At 39.8% G+C, this 21,697-nt stretch overlaps 1 protein-coding gene across 1 annotated transcript; it reads left to right on the forward strand.

Annotated features, from left to right (window-relative positions):
- The first annotated feature begins 688 nt into the window (after positions 1-688).
- Positions 689-16,868, forward strand: LOC143271897 (vomeronasal type-2 receptor 116-like). Its single transcript, XM_076564512.1, has 6 exons — positions 689-903; positions 9,055-9,346; positions 9,696-10,502; positions 11,791-12,018; positions 13,090-13,213; positions 15,943-16,868. Exons 1-6 carry the CDS (start codon positions 689-691, stop codon positions 16,866-16,868), a joined length of 2,592 nt encoding a protein of 863 aa, XP_076420627.1.
- The last annotated feature ends 4,829 nt before the right edge of the window (positions 16,869-21,697 follow it).

The raw sequence follows: 21,697 nt of genomic DNA on the forward strand, positions 1-21,697 counted from the left end.
GATTTTTTTCATTGACATAAAGTTAATCATTTAGAAATCAATTCAACAGAACCATTATTTTCATCAGAAAGAGACAGAAAGTATTTAGAGTCAGCCATGGACATAATATATTCATTCATACATATGTTTTGAGAAGAAAGAATATTCAGTGACTCAGAGAACCCTGGAAGGCAAAACAACTGATAGTCTCTAATCTACCAGTGCCTGGTATTGTGACTTGGTCAGGCCTGCCATGGGTCTTTTCTGATCCTTTTCCCTTTCATCTACTATTGCTTCATCTGGTTTCACATGTTTGTATCATCAAAAATGGCTTTCTCAAAAGAAGTTTCTTGGTTTGCATTAGTGACCAAATCCAACAAAAGAATTTCATGCCTTGGGACAGGTTCTCTTTGATCTTGTATGAAGTCATGCTGCCTGTGGCTGGAGAAGATCATAAAAATATTTTTCATCTGTCTTGTGATTGTTAATGTGGTGCCTCAGATTCAAAGCCTGTGGGAAGAAATTATTGGATAATTCCTCAGGGAAGTGAAGAGTCTTGTCAGGAAGAACTTGGGATGATTCAAGGGATAGCTCCAGTCACCAATAAAATTCTAAACAAACATGCACTCACATATGAGCTATGGATATTCATCCTGGATGTTTGGAGTTCACATTACCATGCTCATGGAAGTCCAGTTACATTGTTAATATGCAGTTCTCTTGGATTTTTATCTCTTGCTTTCTACAGATTCCTGTCCTTGTATGCTCCTACAGCAGCAGTGAGTGCTTAGTCAGAATGAATTACCGTTTAACTGGTAAAGGAAATGTGGTGATTACTGGTTTTTTTCCTGCATATGCTATCCATCCACTCAACAAAACAATTGATTGGCGGATGTATAAATTTAACAGAGATTTTATGGTTGAGTACGTCTTTTTCCCATTTATTCATTATCTAAATTTGTCATTCATATGCCCTGAGGGAAGTATGGATTCCAACATCATTTTTCCTCTCTTCCATTCCTAGATCTCTTCTCTGGTGCTGTCTTCTTAGTGACTCATCTTGTGCTTTCAAGGGGGAAATGGGAATTTGGGTTTTATTCATTTTCTTTTTTACAGTATACACCAGGAATATCCCCCATATTCTCAGCTAAGCCTCTAAATCCTCAGGATTGGAATGTTTTCTATATTAGCTCTACTGTAGATGGAGTAGATAATAGAAGGATGATAGAGTATTTGATGGAACTCTAGAAGTCAGGCTGTGCTCCTGTGAAAAGAAATGAATGCCATTGAAATTAGTGACCAGCAATTTCATTGCGTGTGAGTGACAAGTGTTATCTGTGTTTGCTACTCAAGATTTGGGAGCAGGGATGTCAGAATTAGACAATGGGACCAACTTTCTGCTTTAGAAATGCCTTCAACTGTCTCAGATTCTTTTACCTGACTTCTAATATTTGTGTTATCTGATAACTTAGATGCTTACCTGTTAGTTCCATGAAAATACAGTGTGTATTTGTTCATTGTTATGAATGTGTTTCTGTGTGCCTCTTAATTGCGATGAGGCTTCTGATTACTGTTTTTAGTTATTCTCAAAGATATAAGATTAATACATAGTGTCAGGCAAGTCTAACTGAGTATCTTAGGTCCTGCTAAAGAGAAACAATCATGTGTGTTAGGGTTTAAAAATGTCAAGCATGTTTTATCCCAGACTGACATGCTCATAGCTGTGGGTAAACACACAATAAGTGTCTGAAAATGAGAAGTGCAGCTTGCTCTCAAGTCTTAACTCAACAAAGGCAACATGGAACTACATATTAAAGAGTTAGGTTGGAGGCAATGGGTGGAAAATCACCTAAAATAAACATAGAACTGAGGATGGTTAATTGCCAGTAAGGCAATACTGTGTCTGCTGAACTGTGGCTGTGTAGAAAGTATTCAATTCAGTGGTGGAAGAGGAAAAATGTTCAAGTGTGAAATGTCATTTGATATTAAGGATATCATAAAAAGATTAGTCTGAAATAGACATACTGAAGGATGCAGGGGAAATTTAAAAATTGGCATCTAGATAAAATATTCTGTGGAAGGGTCTACTGGCTCCAGGGATCATTGCTTATTTCAAGTAAGCAATGTTCAGAAGCTCTATTGTCTACCAGGCATGTGACCTTGTATGCCAGAAGGAGATTTGTCTGTTTTACAGAAGATGGTGTCCCTGTTCTGTGTTCGTCCTCTTCTTCTCTGCTCTCCAATCTCAGCAGCTCAGGCACCACTGTGAATCAGCCTAATTCCCTCTTCAGGTTATACTGCAGCAACCCTGTACCTGCAAAGGGACTGTAATAATATGAGTTCTCTGTGGCTTGGTTATCTAATATGTAAATGAGAAGTATTACATGAGTTTGATTTAATGTCTTATGATGTAAAAAATAAACTAAAGTAAACTTGCAATTGTAAAAGCTATGAAAATCACCATGTTTGATTTATACAACATATTTTCAAATTATACTTTTCATAGAGAGTGAGGCACATGCAACTATATACTCTGCAAGGATCACAACTGTTTTCATGATTTTGATAAACTTTTTACACAGGTGTGGGAAAGTATGTATGTAATTAAAAAAGTGTATTGTTCTGTCCTTCTGCAGTTAAATTTCCTCATGTTCTCATGGTAGCACTATAAGTATATTTATCTTCATTGTCATAACTACAAAAGATCATGAGTTGTGGGGCTAGCATTATTTTCTATTTCACTAGTTTTTGTGTGGTCTAATTTTCTAACTAGATTTTACTTTCTTGTTGAAAGATTGTAAATAAATATTTGATAGTTACAGAATAATGTCAAATAGGTACAAAACATGTCTACCATCTGATTAAAGCAGATTAATCTATATAAGCACACATTGATGAACACTATAGAATTTTTATGTATGGTGGTTAATTTCCCTGCAAAGTAATAATAATATATAGTTTCTCTCACTATGTATTAGTGTGCTTTTCTTTAGCGCTAACTTAGAAATATGGCTGACTTAGTATATCCAAGCTGCATTGTATCAGTTATGTATGCATTTGTATATTAATAACTTGAAACAGAACATGAATTAGAAGAATATGAAAAGTCACATTTTAAGTTTTTTCTAGTTTACTGTGGATATTCACCATTTTTCAATATTTTTCAATTGAAGGACATAAATATCTGGTTACAGGTTATTTGAAAATCTTTTAGGATGTAAGGTTTATTTTAAATATATACGATATTTCATTCTGAAGGTGTAAAAAGACAAGAACTTTTAATTGTACAAAGTCTATTTATCTTTTTTTTTTTTTTTTTTTTTTTGGTTTTTCGAGACAGGGTTTCTCTGCGTAGTTTTGTGCCTTTCCTGGAGCTCACTTGGTAGCCCAGGCTGGCCTCGAACTCACAGCGATCCGCCTGGCTCTGCCTCCCGAGTGCTGGGATTAAAGGCGTGCGCCACCACCGCCCGGCCTATTTATCTTTTTTATTGAGTAATTCTTTCTTAATTTTACATACCAACCACAGATACCCATATCTTCCTTCCTCCCAACCCTACAGCCTTCTACCTGCTTACCCACAGCCCATTCCCTCCTCCAACAAGGTAAGGCCTCCCATAGGGAGTCAGCAGAGCCTGGTCCATTCAGTTGAGGCAAGTCCATGACCCTCCTCCTGCACCAAGGCTTTGCAAGGTGTCCCACCACAGGTAGTAGGCTCCAAAAAGCCAGCTCATGCACCACGGATGGATCCTGATCCTACAGCCAGGGAGCCCATTAAGCAGATCAAGCTACACAACTGTCTAGCTCATGTAGAGGGCCTAGTCCAGTACCATGGAGGCTCTACATCTTTTGGTCTAAACTTCATGAGTTCCCACTAGTTTGGTTTGGTTGTCTCTGTAGTTTTCCTAGCGTGATCTTGATGCCCCTTGCTCATAGAATCCATCTTCTCTCTCTTTCTCTTCAAATAGTCTCCTGGAGCTCAGCATGGTGCTTGGCTCTGGATCTCTGCATCTGCTTTCATCAGTTACTGGATGAAGGCACTATGATGACAGATAGGGTATTCACTGATCTGTTTAAACTTTTATTCTTTTTCATGTTTGGTCATGAATCCCCAATCTTAAATAACAGGGGGAAAAGCATGTTAACTATACTACAGCATTTTCCTTCCCTAATAATTCAGACTCTTAAAGATTGGGTTTTCTCTGAAAATAAAAAGATCAGGTGAATATCAAGCTGTACACTGGGTTATCTTCATCAGTTTCATTCAGAAGAATGAATATTTATTGAATCTCTTTTGCTATAGAATAGAAATGATGTGAGGCTGGAAACACTTATCAACCCACACAGAATATTGTTCCTTTCCTACTTTTCCTACTGACCAGTCTGTGAATTCTGACCCCATTGTCATCCTTCTTAAAATATTATTATTTATCAATTATCAAGATCATACTTTTCAGTAATGGCACATCCTTTCTGTTTAATATATTTATCATCATGACATCAATATCTGTTTATGGCGTAGATGATGATAATTCATCATATGTGAAAAATGTACAATGATTAAATTATGAAGTTTAATATGTCCTCCTTTCAACTTTAATCATAATAATTATACATTTTCTGGCAATCCATGTGCTATCCAAACCAAATATGTTGCTGGATATTGTGGTGGTGCACACCTATAATCTGTACATTTGTATGGCACAGACAGGTTTTCAAGGAGACATGGTCTATATAGAAAGTTTAAGAAAACCCAAGTTTATTTAACAATAGTGTTCTTTTTTATTAAGAAATTCTTTTTCATTTTACACACCTATCTGAGATCCCCTATTTCCCTCATCCTCCCCCCCCAACTCTCCCACAACCCAACCCCACTCCTCCCTACAAGAAGTCAAGTTCTCCCAGAGCGGGGCACTTACAGTAAAGGCAAGTCCGCACCCTTGCCCCTGCCTCAAGGCTGCACAAGGTAGTGGGCTCAAAAAAAAAAAAACCTTCATGCACCAGGGATGGATTCTGATTCTACCTTCAGGGCCCCCATCAAGCAAATCAAGCTACACAATTGTTTTGCCATGCAGAGAGATTACCAAATCAAACTAGTGGAAATTCATGAAAGTTGGATCAATGGCTGTGTGAAACAATAGTATTCTTTTAGAAATATCTTTCTAGATACTCTTAAGTACCAGAAGTACTTTGTAAGTAGACCTAATAAAAACAACACAGTTTGTGACAAGCTTTTAGTGAACAACTCACATTTAATACTGTTGGGCTAGGATATTAAACCCCCATTAAGTTGCCCACAGTATGTTTGTATCTTGGTTCCCAGCAGAACAAAATGCCAAACTCCAAGTCTCTGAAGTGAAACAGAGAAACACTGTCCCATTATTTTTGCACTGATGGGTATATAATGCATAGTAACATAAAGGAGTCCTTATTTATGTCATCTGAGCTCTATCGATATTTTTAAAGCTTTCAAACTAATAAGTTTTGTGTTGAAACTGTCTTCTAAAAATTTTGGGCATCAATGCCCATTGGATGGTATAGAACAGAAAGTTTTGGGGCCAGAATGCTGCTATTTTGAGGGCATTTTGAAAATATTGTTTCATGTGGGTGTGTTATTGACGGCTGCTATATGCATAGTGGACAAACAGTAATTTCTGAAAACACATCAGCTATCTAGAGGATTAGAAATGCACTAGGTGTGTTCAATATAAAGGTGGAGTTGACTTATGATGTTGTTTGACTTCAGAATTTCTCTATTTAAGCTTTTTGTTCCACATTGTCTGTTGCTAAAAATGGGGAATTTAAGTCACTCACCATCTCTCTTCTGGGTTCGATCTGTGTTTTTGAATCTAATACTGTTTCATTAGTGAAGTTGGGGACTCCTGTGATTAATGTGTACATGATTAGAATGTAATGCCCTGTTGTTGGATTTTTTTCCTTTAATGAGGAGAAAGCATGCTTCACTGTTTCTTCTGAGTAGGTTTTGCTTGATGTCTTAGTTGTCACATCTTAGGATAGTTATGCATGCTAAGTTTTTAGTTGCATTTGCTTGGGGTCCTTTTTACGTCCTTTAACTCTAATTTGAGGTCTATCATGGTTGTGAATTGTGTTTCTTGGAGACAGAAAAATCCTGGGTATTGTTTTCTGATTCAATCTATTTGTGTTGACCGTGAGATCATAAATATTAAGAGTTATTACTGGATGATATGTATGTAAGTAAATTGGTTGCAAAACATAAGTTTTGCAACTCTGTGAGTTTGGTGTCCTGGGTTTCAGCACCAAAAATGTAAGTAAATTGGTTGCAACAACTCTGGGTTTGGTCCTGGATTTGGTACCAAAACATGAGTTTTGCAACTCTGTGAAAGGTGTCCTGACTACCTGGGGAGACAGGCAACACCTTGAGCTGCTTAGGACAGCTCTGATGGCTGAACTGCAAGGAGACAGTTTGGCCCTGAAGGATGAGGTATCCTTGGCACCTCAAGCTGCTCAGAACAACAGCTCTGCGCTGAAGGTCTTCCAGACACCTAGAGGTGTTTAGCACAGCTTTGATGGCTGGAACTGCAAGAAGCAGCCCAACCCTGAAAGGGAAATTTTTCTGACTTCTCGGGAAAGTCAGGCCTGGAACTACTTCAGCAGGGGAGCGTATCCTGACTCTTTGGGAAAGTCAAGGTATGGTTGGGGGATGTTCTCCCCAGAGGATATAGCAATCCTGTTCCTCTCCTGGAGAGCTGCTATAGCTGAGTTTGCTCAGCCCCCTCTTAAGGGGGCTTCCTAGCAGAGCTCTGCTTCCCTGGCCTAAGATGTTGCTTCTTTTGCTTTACTCTCCAAAGGGGAAAGCCCTGCAGAAATATAGCACTCTCCTCAGGCTCCAGAGAAAAGTGTTACTTTTCAGCTCTCTTTTGCTCTGCCCACTGAGAAACCTCTCAGCAACGATCTTCTGTTCAGCTCCTCCTTGCTCTGCTCTTTCAGCTCTCCCTTGTTTTGTCCACTGAGGGACATCTCAACAAGGATCTTCTCTATGCCAGTGAATGAAGAGCTTCACACCCAAAACTTTTTTGAGAGAGATACTTATTTGGGAAGGAGTCCAGGACAGTAGCTGTCTCTACCAGGGTGGAGAGAACAGCATTTTTTCTTGCAGACTAGGCAGGGACATTTACACATGACGTCTTGGGAGTGGAGTTATCCAGGGGTTGACTTGGGGCCCAGGGTTCTACTGTCCTGCTCTGTGATTGGTTGGTTTCAGTAGTCAGTTAGCCAGGGGCAGAGATGACTCTGATCTTACTGAGACAAACTGTGTTTCTTTCTGCCTAATCAACCAATATCTGATTGGATTTAAAATCCACTCAATGAGATGGACTCCAAAACTGCTCAGGTGGCCAAGACTATGAGACTAGGTAGGCCATGGACCTAGGGAGAAGCCAAATACTATTGTTTTCCTATAGGAATGTAGAAATAAAATGACTCCTTTGGGCATTTTGTTCTATACATAGATACAAGTTTTACTCAGCCATCATCAGAGAAGTGCCCTGCAACAGTAGCACATTCAGTCCTAAATGGAATGTATTCATAAAACCCACTCCCTTGGGGCTTAAGGAATGCTGTGGAAGAGGAGGTGGAAACATTGTAAGAGCCAGAGAAATGGACAACACTGAGGAAACAAAGTCATCTCAACCTAGCAGGACTGCTGCACATGTAAACTCAGATAAACTTGAAATCATGCACAAGACCAATACCAGTATAAGACAGATGCAGGGCCTATGCTGAGAGGTGAACACAAGTGAACTGAGTGGACACAAGCCCCCTTTTTTAATGCAGAAGCTATCTCAAAGCTATCACAAGCCTCCATCCCTAACCAAGTGGTAAAGAGAAAATTAGTTTTCTCCAAGGAAGTCTTGTTAGGTATACAAAGTATTCTTAATGGCAGGCCCCAAGCTCAGTAGTAGATGGTGGAAAAATAAAAGCTCAATGTTATTTTTGAAGGTTAATGTTTTTCAACCTTATATGTCTTTTTGTGAATATTATAGTTTCTGACTTTTTGTGGCTGCTCAGCTTTTTATTAGACCATCAGGTGTTTTCGACAGGCAAAGTAACACAGCTTCACAGAGATAAACAAATACAACATAAACAAAAGCAACATACATAAAAAATAATCTACAACATTTCCCCCTTTTTTCTAAATAAAAAGAAAGGTTTTAACTTTAACACAGTATAACTACATACAGCAAAAAGTTATCAAGTAAGAATTATATTAACAATATTCAAGCCATTTACATTTAGCAAATTCAGAGAAAGCACACCACCATCCATCCATCTTAGTTACTCCAAAGATTTATACATAATCTACTTTCTATCATAACTAAGGAGAACTGCAACTGTAACTATCTAGTCTTCACCTCCATCAAAGACCCCAGAAGGATATAATATTATTTAAGTAAACAAAAGTGCATTGCAAACAACTTTCAACAACTCTAAACATGACAGAGATATCTTACCTCCTAGACAGTCACTCAAAATTCCTCTGCAACATTGGGACATTCATCTTCAGCCTACAGGCTAGAGTATCAGTCATACTTCTCAGTGAAGCAGAATATTTGAAGGACTGAGTTTCTGACATTTTGTTTTTATGGTTTTCTGTGTATTAAAACATGTGTGTCTCTGCCTCCCTAGGTGTCCTTTCTTCTTTCGCACTTATTCTTCTCTTTGTTTGTTTTGTCCGGTACTGGTTTGGTTATTTTTATTTTAACTTATTATTATTTTTAGAAGCCTGCTTGTTTTCTAATGAGAGAGAAAGGGGTATGGATTTGGGTGGGAGAAGATGTGGGGAGACCTGAGAGGAGCTATTGGGAGGGACTGTAATTAAAATATAATGTATGAAAAAAATCTGTTTTCAATACTAGAAAAAGAATCAATACTCCCATTCTAATTCAATCAAATGCTGGGAAGACACTTAAACATGAATTTTGGAAAAGGAATCATTCGAACTGTAATACCCATTGCACTAAACTTACACATATGCCACATGTCACATGTTGTATGGTATGAATCTTCATCCTAAATATTGTTCTACCTTCTGTGCAGGTTTAAGTTGAGGAACTACCAATGTATTTTGGCCATGATGTTTGCCATTGAGGAGATCAACAGCAATCCCGATATTTTACCAAACACATCCCTGGGATTCATTGTCCAGAATGTCCTTGATGGTCAAAGATACACTCTGGCCAATCTTATTGGTACATTTTCAGGCCCTGGTTATGCCCTCCCTAACTACAGATGTGCAAGAGCAGGCATGTCAGCTGCTGTACTTACGGGACCATCATGGGCAATATCAGAATACATAGGGACACTGCTGGGTCTTTACAAATATCCACAGGTGAGAGAGGGTGATGGGATAGGACATGAAATCAGTTCTAATTGGTGATATTTTAGGTGACTATGAAGAAAAACAGGGAAACTTAAATGACTCTGAATGGGTGGGAAAATGATGCAGACAGTTGGTGATGCATCTATATTTCTCTAGCTTAGGGTGGAGGGAAGGGAAAGGATGGAGTAGTGACAGCACACTATTGAATTGCTGAATATTTTCTGGACTTTTTGGAAAACCCATGGGAAGGCAGGTTTGACCTTTAATGCCGTATTGTCCTACAGGCTTCAAACCATTGCTTTAGAATTGAGTTCATTTTCATGACAATATTCTTCTTTCTGATTGTTTCTCTCTGCAGCTTACTTTTGGGCCTTTTGATACTACCCTCAGTGAACAAAGAAAGTTTTCTTCCCTTTACCAGGTGGCCCCCAAGGACACATCTCTGACTCTTGGCATTGTATCATTGATGCTTCATTTCCACTGGAACTGGATTGGGCTGTTCATCATAGATGATGACAAAGGTGCCCAGATTCTGTCAGATTTGAGAAGTGAGATGGAGAAAAATGGAATCTGCATAGCATTTGTGGAAATGATCTTAACTGTCAGGGGTTCATTCATGACAACATCCTGGAAAAATCAGGTGCAGATCCTGGAATCATCAGCAAATGTGATTATTATTTATGGGGACACTGATTCCCTATTAAGCTTAATAGTAAATATTAAGGAGAAGTTACTTATATGGAAAGTCTGGGTCCTGAACTCACACTGGGATCATTCCAAATTTGATAACTATTTCCTGTTAGATTCATTGCATGGAGCCCTTATTTTTTCACACCACAAGGAGGAGATCATTAATTTTACAGATTTTATTCAGACAGCCAATCCTTACAAATACCCACAAGACATTTATCTTCATGTATTGTGGCACTCATTCTTCAATTGCTCATTTTTGAGAAAAGATTGTAAAATTGTGGATAACTGTCTGCCTAATGCCTCCTTGGGATTTTTGCCAGGGAACATATTTGACATGACCATGAGTGAAGAGAGTTACAATGTGTACAATGCAGTGTATGCTGTGGCCCACAGTCTACATGACATGATGCTCAATCAAATACATTTTCAAACTCGTGGAAAAGGAAAAGAGATGAAATTCTTCCCCTGGCAGGTAATGCTACTGTTGTGTATTATAACATCAGCAATATCAAACACCAAAAATGATAAATGCATTCAAACCAGACAATATATATTTTAGATTATTTTGTGAAAAATCTATAAGAGAGACTGTGCAAGGAGGAGACTGTTTTAAGTCCTTATGTAGTTGTATTGCAAAGTGTCACACAATATTTCCTAGGGTAAAATTTTCATCATAAAAGTCCATTTATCCCAAAGATTTCCCACAACAGAAAAGTCAAAGGCAGAGATGGTCTCAATGGATATGAAATCTTCTAAGATGCTTATGTTATGTAAATTGTCACGCGTGAAATCATTCAATTATATAGTAAAATTCTAAATATTTTCAAAACTTAGTTGGGTATAACTGTACTTTCAACAAAGGGGAAAATTTTCTCTATGCACACTCTGCTGTGGGATGTTCTGTATGTCCTGTGGGAGCCCTTCTTGGGTTCTTTGTGGCGTTACCCAGCAGGTCCGTATAGAGGATGATTAGGACCATGGGCCTGAGTGCAGGTGTTTGAGATGGTCTGCACTTGGCTGTGCTGGGGGATGGTCTGTATGTCAAGTTGCTCTGATTGGTTAATAAATAAAACCTGATCGGCCGTGGCTAGGCAGGAAAGATAAGCGGGACTAACAGAGAGGAGATATAAAAGGACAGAAAGGCAGAAGGAGACGCTGCAGCCGCCGCCATGACCAGAGACACTGCAGCCGCTGCCATGACCAGAGACGCTGCAGCCGCCACCATGACCAGAGAGGCTACAGCCGCCGCCATGACCAGAGACGCTGCAGCCGCCGCCATGACCAGCAGCATGTGAAGACGCCAGTAAGCCACCAGCCACATGGCAAGGTATAGATGTATGGAAATGGATCAATTTAAGATAAAAGCACAGTTAGTAAGATAAAGGAACAGTTAGCAAGAAGCCTGCCATGGCCATACAGTTTGAAAGCAATATAAGTGTCTGTGTTTACTTGGTTGGGTCTGAGCGGCTGTGGGACTGGCGGGTGACAGAGATTTGTCCTGACTGTGGGCAAGGCGAAAAAATCAAGCTACAACACTCTGAGTACTTGGTTCTAAGTTTTCTAGTGGAACTGATTCAAATATTTTAGAAGCATAAAGATGCTTACATTATCCTATGGTATTATTTGTTTGATGTGATTGGTACCTATATTAAAGGTGCTTTTCACAATAGGGATTAAATTCAATAAGAGATGTTCCCTGATTCTGCCTCTGTTGTACTTCTCTGGAGATTATGGAAGATAATAGCATGCATCTCTTTTAGCTACACCCTTTCCTAAGGAAAACACAATTCATCAGTCATGCTGGAGACCATGTGGTTCTGGATCAGAAAAGGCAATCACATGTGCATTATGACATTCTCAATTTTTGGAATTTCCCAAAAGGTCTTGGGATAAAAGCAAAAGTAGGAACATTTTCTCCAAATGCTCCAGAGGGCCAGAAATTGTACTTATCTTCTCACATGATACAGTGGGCCACAGGATTAACAGAGGTGGGTTTCATCTTCCTTCAGTATTTTGACCTGTATGTAAATTTCAAAAACTATATTTCTGTGTGTCATGACCCTTCACTGCTCACACAGAGCCCATTTATAGACTCATAATTACCACCAATATAAAGAATTGTCTTCATACCTAATCTTGATGAACTATTTATTTCCCAATATGCTACTTATTTAATGTCATAAATATAGTATCTGTTTCATGATTATTTCCATCATTGTCATGAGTCACTTGACATATTTATTTTGATTCCATCTTGAAAGGTTTCAGTCAGTGACAAGTTGGTCTTTTGCTTTTTGACCCCTGTTAATGTAGAAGAACATGAGTAGAATGTGTAGATGTATTAGTTGTTGATTTGGCTGTTGTTAAAAAAAAAAAAAAAAAAAAAAAAAAAAAAAAAAAAAGCCTGCCTAGTGAAAAGGATCATTTTTCTTGGCTCACAGTTTGATGGTATATTCAATCACTTCAGGAAGCCATGTTTTTAGCGGGTAGAAGTAGCTATTCACATTGCATCAATAGTCAGGATGCAGAGATAGCTGAAGGCTACTCTTATCATCCTTTCTTCATTTTCATTCATTCAGGGACCAGGCCCAATAACTCAGGGTCACCTACTTTAGAGAGGATTTTCAACCACAAGCAACATAATCTAGAAAACCTTTTACAATAATCCTCATTTATTGGTTTCCATAGTGGTTCTAAGACCTATGAAGTTGACAAGATGAACCATTACTATGGAAGAAAAATGTATATGTCTTTGTATCCGGGAGTCAAGAGACAGTAGATTTTTAGTCTCACCAAGACATGCTACCAAGGACCTAAATTTTTACCTCTTAACTTTGCCTCATTATCTTTCAACAATTTTCCAACAAATCTGTGTTATTAAGGCCAAGTGCTGACCACATGGACCTTTGAATGACTCATTCTACTAGTAGAAACAATTCAGCTATCTGCATTTAGAGACAATAAAAACAAATTAACAGTTTTATATTTGAAAACACTCTACCTATTACACATTCCTTAAAAACCTGAATATTTGTTATCATTTATTTTATTATTCTCAGATTCCTCAGTCTGTATGCAGTGAAAGCTGTGATCCTGGATTCAGGAAAACTCACCAGGAGGGCAAAGCTGCCTGTTGCTTTGACTGTACCCCTTGCCCAGAGAATGAAATTTCCAATGAGACAGGTAAATGCCAATTATTTCATAGATAGATAGATAGATAGATAGATAGATAGATAGATAGATAGATAGATAGGTAGGTAGGTAGATAGATAGATAGATAGATAGATAGATAGATAGATAGATAGATAGATAGATGATAGATAGATAGATAGATAGATAGATAGATAGATAGATAGATAGACAGATAGATGATAGATAGATGATAGAAAAAAATCTAAATCCACTGCATGTGAGTATAATTGTGTCATTATGTGGAATAAGAAGAGAAATCATACACAAATTTATCTTGCTAACACTTTTATGAATAATTATCTTTTTTATTCCTAGAATATTTTAATTGAATAGTTACTATTTAGAAAGTACTTGTGGACTTACATTCTTAACCTCTATTATAGGGACTTTTAAAATTTTATATTTTTATAATTGAAATTTTTTCACACTATGTATGTACATAGATCTAGTTCTTTTAGCAAATATATTGAAGTTGACAATATGGACCACCTCACCATTAACTCGAATGCATATGACTTATACACACTGGACATGTACGAGGTTCATGTACTTGTTCCATTTGCACAAAGGTGAAGCACTTCACCTACCAGAGTCAAATTCCATAGGGCTACATGTTAATAACTAGACATTAAAAGAAAATGAAGGCCAAGGATGAGAATAACACACAAATATCAGACAGTTGAAAATTCAATATGCTACTCACTCAAATACTGTAGTGTAATCTGAATCTATTCCATAAAGGAACATGTTTAGTACTGTATGAAGTAATTTGCATATCTTGCATATTACATGCCCTTCTCTAAAAAGAGATGGAGCTCTGCATATGAAGCTTTTATTATGACCTAGGACATTAAAAGCAAACGAAATACTTCAAATACAGAAGAGAAGGAGTAACAGTGAAGAGAGACATGAAAATACAGTGTAAAAATATAACTTCAGAAACTAATGATGTGGGCTTGAGAGATGGCTCCAAAGTTCAGAGCACTGGCTGTTCTTCCAGGGATCCAGGTTCAGGTTCCAGGACATACATGCACACATGGTGGCTCATAGTTTCTGTAACTCCAGTTAAGCCCTATACTGGTCCCTTCAGGGCCGGGATGCTCATGGTTTCTAGACCTGCAGAAGACACACACACACACACACACACACACACACACACACACACACACACGAATTAAAAATAGATTTATTTATTTTCAAATAAATGAAATAAACATAGATATTTACACTGAAGAAATGGACGAAAAACAAATATATTGACAGATTTAATGCTACAATAATGAATTAATTCTTTAATTCTTTAACAATATCAACAAAAGTAAAAATAGAGTCTACACAACAGGACTGAGGCACATAAGAACCCACAGGGACTGTGGCAGCATGCACAGGGCCTGCCCAGGGAAATCCAGATGGGATCAAAGCATGCAGATGAAGACATGGACATGAGCTCCCACTCCTGACCAAGACCATTTCTGCAATTGATGCCCACTTGTAAAGAAATACCAAGTTTTCCCAATTAACTATCACTGGGTATAGTAATAACCCTTAAGGACAGGACTGTTGCACAGGGGTAGATGGCCAACACGAAATGACCTCAGATGTATCTTTGTATCATTTGCTTTTTTGGCCTCAGTTTTGTTTGTTTTGTTTTTACTGGACTTTTCCTTTATACTTTATTTTGCAACTTTATGTTTTATACTTTGAGAGTGTGTGTGTGTGTGTGTGAGAGAGAGAGAGGGGGGGGGAAGGGAGGGGGAAAGAGAGAGAGAGAGAGAGAGAGAGAGAGAGAGAGAGAGAGAGAGAGAGAGAGAGATCTTAATGGTTGTTTGGCTTGATTTTTTTGAGTTTTGTTTCCACTTTAAAGAGAAAGAAACTGTGGGCTTGTGTGTTCATGGAGGTCAGGAAGATCTGGGAGAAATGAGGGGAGGGAAAAATCAAAATCAAATGTATTATATAGGGAGTGTGAATGGAAATGTGATGATATAAAGAAGTTTAATATATATTGAAAACAAAAAGCTATATAGAAATATGTAATGAAAATATGAGAGAAAAATCCATAGCATGCATGATAATCTAAGAAAATTGATAAGATGTCAGAAACAAAATGTTCAAATATTGTTCCATGAATACTTTAGAATATATGAGCAGTCTTTCATATTCATAACATAGATAGTGTTGTACAGAATTATGAGAACAGTGTCACTGGTGAAGTGTTTCAAGGCTTAATAATTTAAAAATACTACTTTACTCAGGATCCTTCAAAGAATAAGGAAAGAGAACTCCATGGACTTTATGAATGTAGGTATATTTGGGATACATATAAAATAATATTATTGTAAGAATAGAGTGTCAAAGTACATTCTCTCTATCACACTGAATTCCCATGTCCTCTTAAGAATGCAGATGTATTGATGAAGAGGCAATCTCAGAGCCAAGTTAGGTTCATTCAATGTATATCAGTGCTCTAATGACTTACAGAACAGATACCACAGTGTCACTAAGGTGAGGATACCATATGAGTAACAACAGAGAAAGCACTGGGGGTGTTTAATTTCTGTCAGCATGAAGCAGAAGGCAAATGGAGTTTAATCCTTCTGTATTTGTATCGAAAACAAAGCAAGATGGTTCAGAGAACATTTCAATGTTCTGGAGAAGGGAACTGACTTAGAATAAAAGAGAAAACTTGAGTATGTACTCATGATCACCTGCATTTCTGCCAGATGTGGACCAGTGTGTAAAGTGTCCAGAAACTCACTATGCAAATACAAAGAAGAGCTACTGCCTACAGAAAAGGGTGACATTTCTGGCCTATGATGACCCCTTGGGGAAGACACTCACCTTCATGTCACTGGGCTTCTCCTCACTCACAGTTGTCGTTCTTGGGGTGTTTCTGAAGCACAGAGACACTCCCATTGTCAAGGCCAATAACCAGGATCTCAGTTACATTCTGCTCATTACTCTGACCCTCTGTTTTCTCTGTCCCTTGCTGTACATTGGCCATCCTAGCACAGTCACCTGTATCCTACAGCAGAACACTTTTGGACTTCTGTTCACTGTAACTCTTTCCACTGTGCTGGCCAAAACTCTCACTGTTCTTATAGCCTTCAAGATCACTACTCCAGGGAGAATGAGGAGGTGGCTGCTGATAGCAAAGGCCCCCAATTTCATCATTCCCATCTGCACTCTGCTGCAAGTTGTTCTCTCTGGAATCTGGCTGGCAACCTCTCCTCCATTTATTGACAAAGATGTTGTTTCAGAACATGGACACATCATCATCATTTGCAACAAAGGCTCAGCTATTGCCTTCTACTGCATCCTGGGATACCTGGGAACACTGGCTCTAGGGAGCTACCTTATGGCTTTTTTGTCCAGAAATCTGCCTGACACATTCAATGAAGCCAAGTTCCTGGCTTTCAGCATGCTGGTGTTCTGCAGTGTCTGGGTCAGCTTCCTCCCTGTCTACCATAGTACCAAGGGCAAGGTCATGGTGGCTATGGAAGTCCTCTCTATCTTGGCTTCCAGTGCATCACTCTTAGGCATCATCTTTGCCCCCAAGTGCTACATCATACTGTTAAGGCCAGAAAGGAACTCACTTCATCACATTAGGGAGAAAACATATGCTAGGAGGAAAAACCTTGAAACCTAGGTACTGTGTTTTTTAAATCAAAGAGCTTTGAAGCATGATTGTTCTTCACTGTCTGAACACTCACATACAAAGCTATCATTTGGTATTTGATCCCCTAGGCTGTTATTTCTTTTTTTATTAAGAAATTTTTTATTCATTTTACATACCAACCACAAATCCCACTCTAATCTCTCATCCAGCTCCCCTCCCCATATTTCCCCCCAACCCACCCTCATCCCCTCCTCTGAAAAGGTAAGGACTCTCATGGGGGTTGGGCAAAGTCTCATACATCCAGTTGAGGCAGGTCCAAGACCCTCACCAATGCCTCAAGGCTCTGCAAGGTGTCCCACCATAGCTAATAGGCTACAAAAAGCCGGTTCATGCACCAGGAGTAGATCCTGATTCCACTGTCAAGGGCCCCTTAAACAGACCAACCTACACAACTGTCTCACTTATGCAGAGGGCCTAGTCCAGTCCCATGGAGGCTGCACAGCTGTTCGTCTAAAGTTCATGAGTTCTCACAAGATTGGTTCAGTTGTGTCTATGAGTTTCCCCATTATGATTTTGATGCCTCTTGTTCATAGAATCCCTCTTCTCTCTCTTTGACTGGATTTCCAGAGCTCAGCCTGGTGCTTAGCTGTGGATCTCTGCATCTGCTTCCATCAGTTACTGGATGAAGGCTCTATGATGACAGAGTATTCACCAATCTGATTACAGGGATAAGCCAGTTCAGGCACCCTCTCCACTATCAGTAGTAGTAGTCTGAGCTGGGGTCATCCTTGGGGATCCCTGGGAACTTCCCTAGCACCCACTTTCTCCCTATCCCCATGATGTCTCCCTCTACCATGGCATCTCGTTCCTTGCTGTCCCACTCCATCTACTTCATGCCTTATGTGTTGTTCGTACACCCAATAAGTGTGTGTCAGGGAAGGATTAATTTTTCCTTGTGAGTGGTTATAAATTAGTGGTTGCTTTTGGGTTAGGGATGGGATTATGTGTCTTTTCCCCCCTCTCAGCACCAATTCCCCATCCGACTTAGGCTTGTACAGGCCCTCTGTCTGCTGTCACCATCTCTGTGCGTTTGTGTTGGCGTTGGTCCTGCAGTGCCTACAAGACCTTGATATCTTCTCACTCCACTGTCTCTTACAACCTTTCTGACTCCGCTTCCATTGAGTTCTCTGAGTCCTGGAGGGAGGGATTTGATGGAGACATCCAACTCAGGACTGAGTGTTTCAAGGTCTCACCCTCTGCCCATTGCCAATAGCAGGTGTCTGTATTTGTTCCCATCTAATGTAGAATGAAGCTCCTCTGATGGTGGATGAGTAAGGTACTAACTAGAACAAAATGTTGTTAGAAATCATTTACCACTGTGTTCCTTTAGTAAAACAGAAGTATTTCTGCCCGCCCCCCAGATCCATGGTTTATCCAATGTCAAGTTCTCAGCCCTGGGAAGTTTCAGGAATGGGTTCCATCTCATGGAGTAGGCCTTAAATCCAATCATCTAGTGGTTGGTTACCATCGCAACTTTGGTGCCATTATTGAAACAGCATATGTTGTAGGTGGGTCACCATTGTCAATCACAGGATTTGTAGCAGTGCTGGTGTTTCCTTTCTCCTGTGGTAGTGTGCAGATCACCTTCCTGTACCATGAACACTACTCAGTGGTGAAGGCTCTACATAGGCACCAAGTGATCTCAATGCTGTCAACTGTATGTAAGAAACAAAATATGTATCTGAGTCTCATGACCTTTCATTACTCCCTTGGAGCCTATCTAAACACATGATGAGTATTCAGACTGTCTAATTACCTGGTTTTCTGGATGGATCTATTTATTTTCAAATTTATATCATATTATAGATACAGTGTTTATTTTAGTAGGCTTTCCTGGATAGTTTTGTGTCAACTTGACAGAAGATAGATTCATTTGGAAAGAGGGAACTTCAATTGAGAAAATATAAAAACAGGTTTGCCTGTGGAAAAGCCTGACTTGTGAGGATTTTCTTGATTGATTCATATGAGAGTGCCTACCTCACTGTGGGTTGTGCCCCATATCAGCAGATGTTCCTGGGTGCAAAAGAGTCAGGCTGAGAAAGCCATAAGGAGTAAGCAAATAAGCAGTTTTTCCATGGCCTCTGAATCAATTCCTGCATCCAATTGATTCACTAGATAATGGACTATAAGCTGTAAGATGAATTAAACTCTTTTCTCTCGAGACCCAGCTATACCACACTTGGGTATATACCCAAGGAATGCTCAATCATACCACAAGGACACATGCTCAACTATGTTCATATCAGCATTATTCATAATAGCCAGAACCTGGAAACAACCTAGATGTCCCTTAACTGAAAAATGGGTTAAGAAAATGTGGTACATATACACAATGCAGTACTACTCAGCAGAGAAAAAAAAAATGACATCATGAAATTTGCAGACAAATGAATGGAACTAGAAAATATCATCCAGAGTGAGGTAACCCAAACCCAGAAGGATAAACATGGTATGTACCCACTCATAAGTGGATACTAGATATAAAGCAAAGGGTAATCAGGCAACAACTCGCAACTCCAGAGAAGTTAACACATGGACCGTCCTGGGAAGGGAAAATAGATGAGATCACCATGAGTAAACTGGGGATGAGGGGTGGGCAATGGAGGGTAGGGGATAGAGGATGAGAACGTAAGTGAATGGGATGATTGAGCTGGAACAGGGAGGGAGGGAGAATGCAATGAAAAAGATACCATGATAGAGAGAGACATCACGGGGATAGAGAGAAACCTGGTGCTAGGGAAGTTGCCAGGAATTCCCCAAGGACGACCCCAGCCTGGACTACTAGCAATAGTAGAGAGGGTGCCTGAACTGAACTGGCTTACCCCAGTGATCAGATCAGTTAATATCCTAACTGTCATCACAGAAGTTTTCTCCAGTGACTGATGGAGGCAGATGCAGAGATCCACAGCCAGTCACCAGGCAGAGCTCCAGAAGTCCAGTCAAAGAAAGAGAGGAGGGATTCTATGAGCAAGTGCATCAGGATCATGATGGGGAAACCTGCAGGGACGACCAAACCAAACTAGAGGGAACTCATGAAACTTGGATCAATGGCTGTGGAGCCTGCATGGGACTGGACTTGGCCCTCTGCATGGTGAGACAATTGTGTAGCTTGATCTGGTTGTGGGGGCCCCTTGGCAGTAGGATCAGAATCCAACCCTGATGCACGAGCAGGCTTTTTGGAGCCCACTACCTGTGATGGGACACCTTGTGCAGCTTTGAGGCAGAAGGAAGGACTTGGACATGTGCCTCCCCATGGGAGGTCTTGCCTTCTTCTGGGTGGAAGTAAGGGGTGGGTTGGGAAGGGGAAGCTGGGTAGGGGGCAGGGAAGAGGGGGAATCTTTGATTGGTGTGTAAAATTAATGAAAAAAATTCTTAATAAAAATAATGGGGGGGGAAAAAACCTCTTTTCTCCTCAAGTTGATTTTTGTCGCTTTTTAAAAATCAGAGCAATAGGAACCCTAACCAAAAAAGTTTGTTTTCAAACCTTTTCCCTGGCTAGTTGTGGATTTGCTTTTAGACTTGTAGCAAGAAAGAAGACAGTAGCCGGGCGGTGGTAGTGCACACTTTTAATCCCAGCACTCAGCAGGCAAAGACAGGCAGATCTCAGTGAGTTCGAGGCCAGCCTGGGCTACAAATCGAGTTCCAGGACAGGCTCCAAAGCTACACAGAGAAACCGGGTCTTGAAAAACGAAAAACAAACAAAAAAATGGAAGAAAGAAGACAGTGATGAAGATATGTAGCTGTCTTAGTTATTTGTCATTGTCAACAGGTATTATGTGATATTTTGATTGTGTTCTGATAAATAAAGCTTACTTGGAGTTAGGGGCAGAGCTAGCCACTTGCTGACCTAAATTAATCATAGAGGTTTGGAAGAGTATAGACAGAGAAGAGATAGGAAGTGGTAATGTGGGGCCTTCTTTGTTCTCTCTTTCTAGGCCCTCAGCTAGTTCAACCACAGCTGAACTTCTCCTCCAGTCTGCAAGTACCACCTGCCTCCTATGTACTCCGACCTCACTCTCCCCTGTCTTTCCTGGAACCATCGGGATCCTCACTCATGTCCCCATTCTGGATCCTTGGCATCTGTCTGGTTGTTAACATGATCCTGGGATCTCTGAAAGTCACATGAATAAACAAGACCAGATGTTCCTTCCCTCTTGGAATAAGTATATGAGTTATGTTGGATTTTACAGGTGTTCACAGGGAAATACAATAGATTTCAGGGTGGGCTGGGGGTGAGTGGGGTTGGGGACAGGAGGGATAAAGTTCAGTGGGGAGGGGCAAAACATTGGGAGAAATGACTGGAATTGGTGGGCAATTCAGGGGCGAGGTGAAAACCTAGTGCAATGGGAACGTCATGCAATCTGCAAGACTAACCCTAGCAAAGACTCCTAGTAATGAGGGATATGGAGCCTGAACTAGCCATCTGTAACCAGGTGATGCCTCAAGTGGAGGGACTGGCACATCAGCACAGCCACAAAACCTACAACCTGCATCCAGAGTTTTCTAGGACCAGAGCTTAGAGTCATCATGTTCATAACAGCATTGTGGGAAGCACTAATTGACATAGTGGGTATGGTGGTTTGAATAAGAATGACCTCGTCTTAGTCAGTGTTCTATTGCTGAGAAGAGACACCATGATGACTGCAACTCTTATAAAAGAAAGCATTGAATTGGTGGCTTGACTACAGTTTTTGAGTCTTAGTCCATTATCACCATGGCAAAGAAGCATGGTAGTAGGCGTGATAGACATGATGCTGGAGAAGTAGTTCAGAGCTATATCCTGATCTGTAGGCAGCAGG

The sequence above is a fragment of the Peromyscus maniculatus genome, chromosome 1 (genome assembly GCF_049852395.1).
Source record: "Peromyscus maniculatus bairdii isolate BWxNUB_F1_BW_parent chromosome 1, HU_Pman_BW_mat_3.1, whole genome shotgun sequence".
Classification (NCBI taxonomy): domain Eukaryota; kingdom Metazoa; phylum Chordata; class Mammalia; order Rodentia; family Cricetidae; genus Peromyscus; species Peromyscus maniculatus.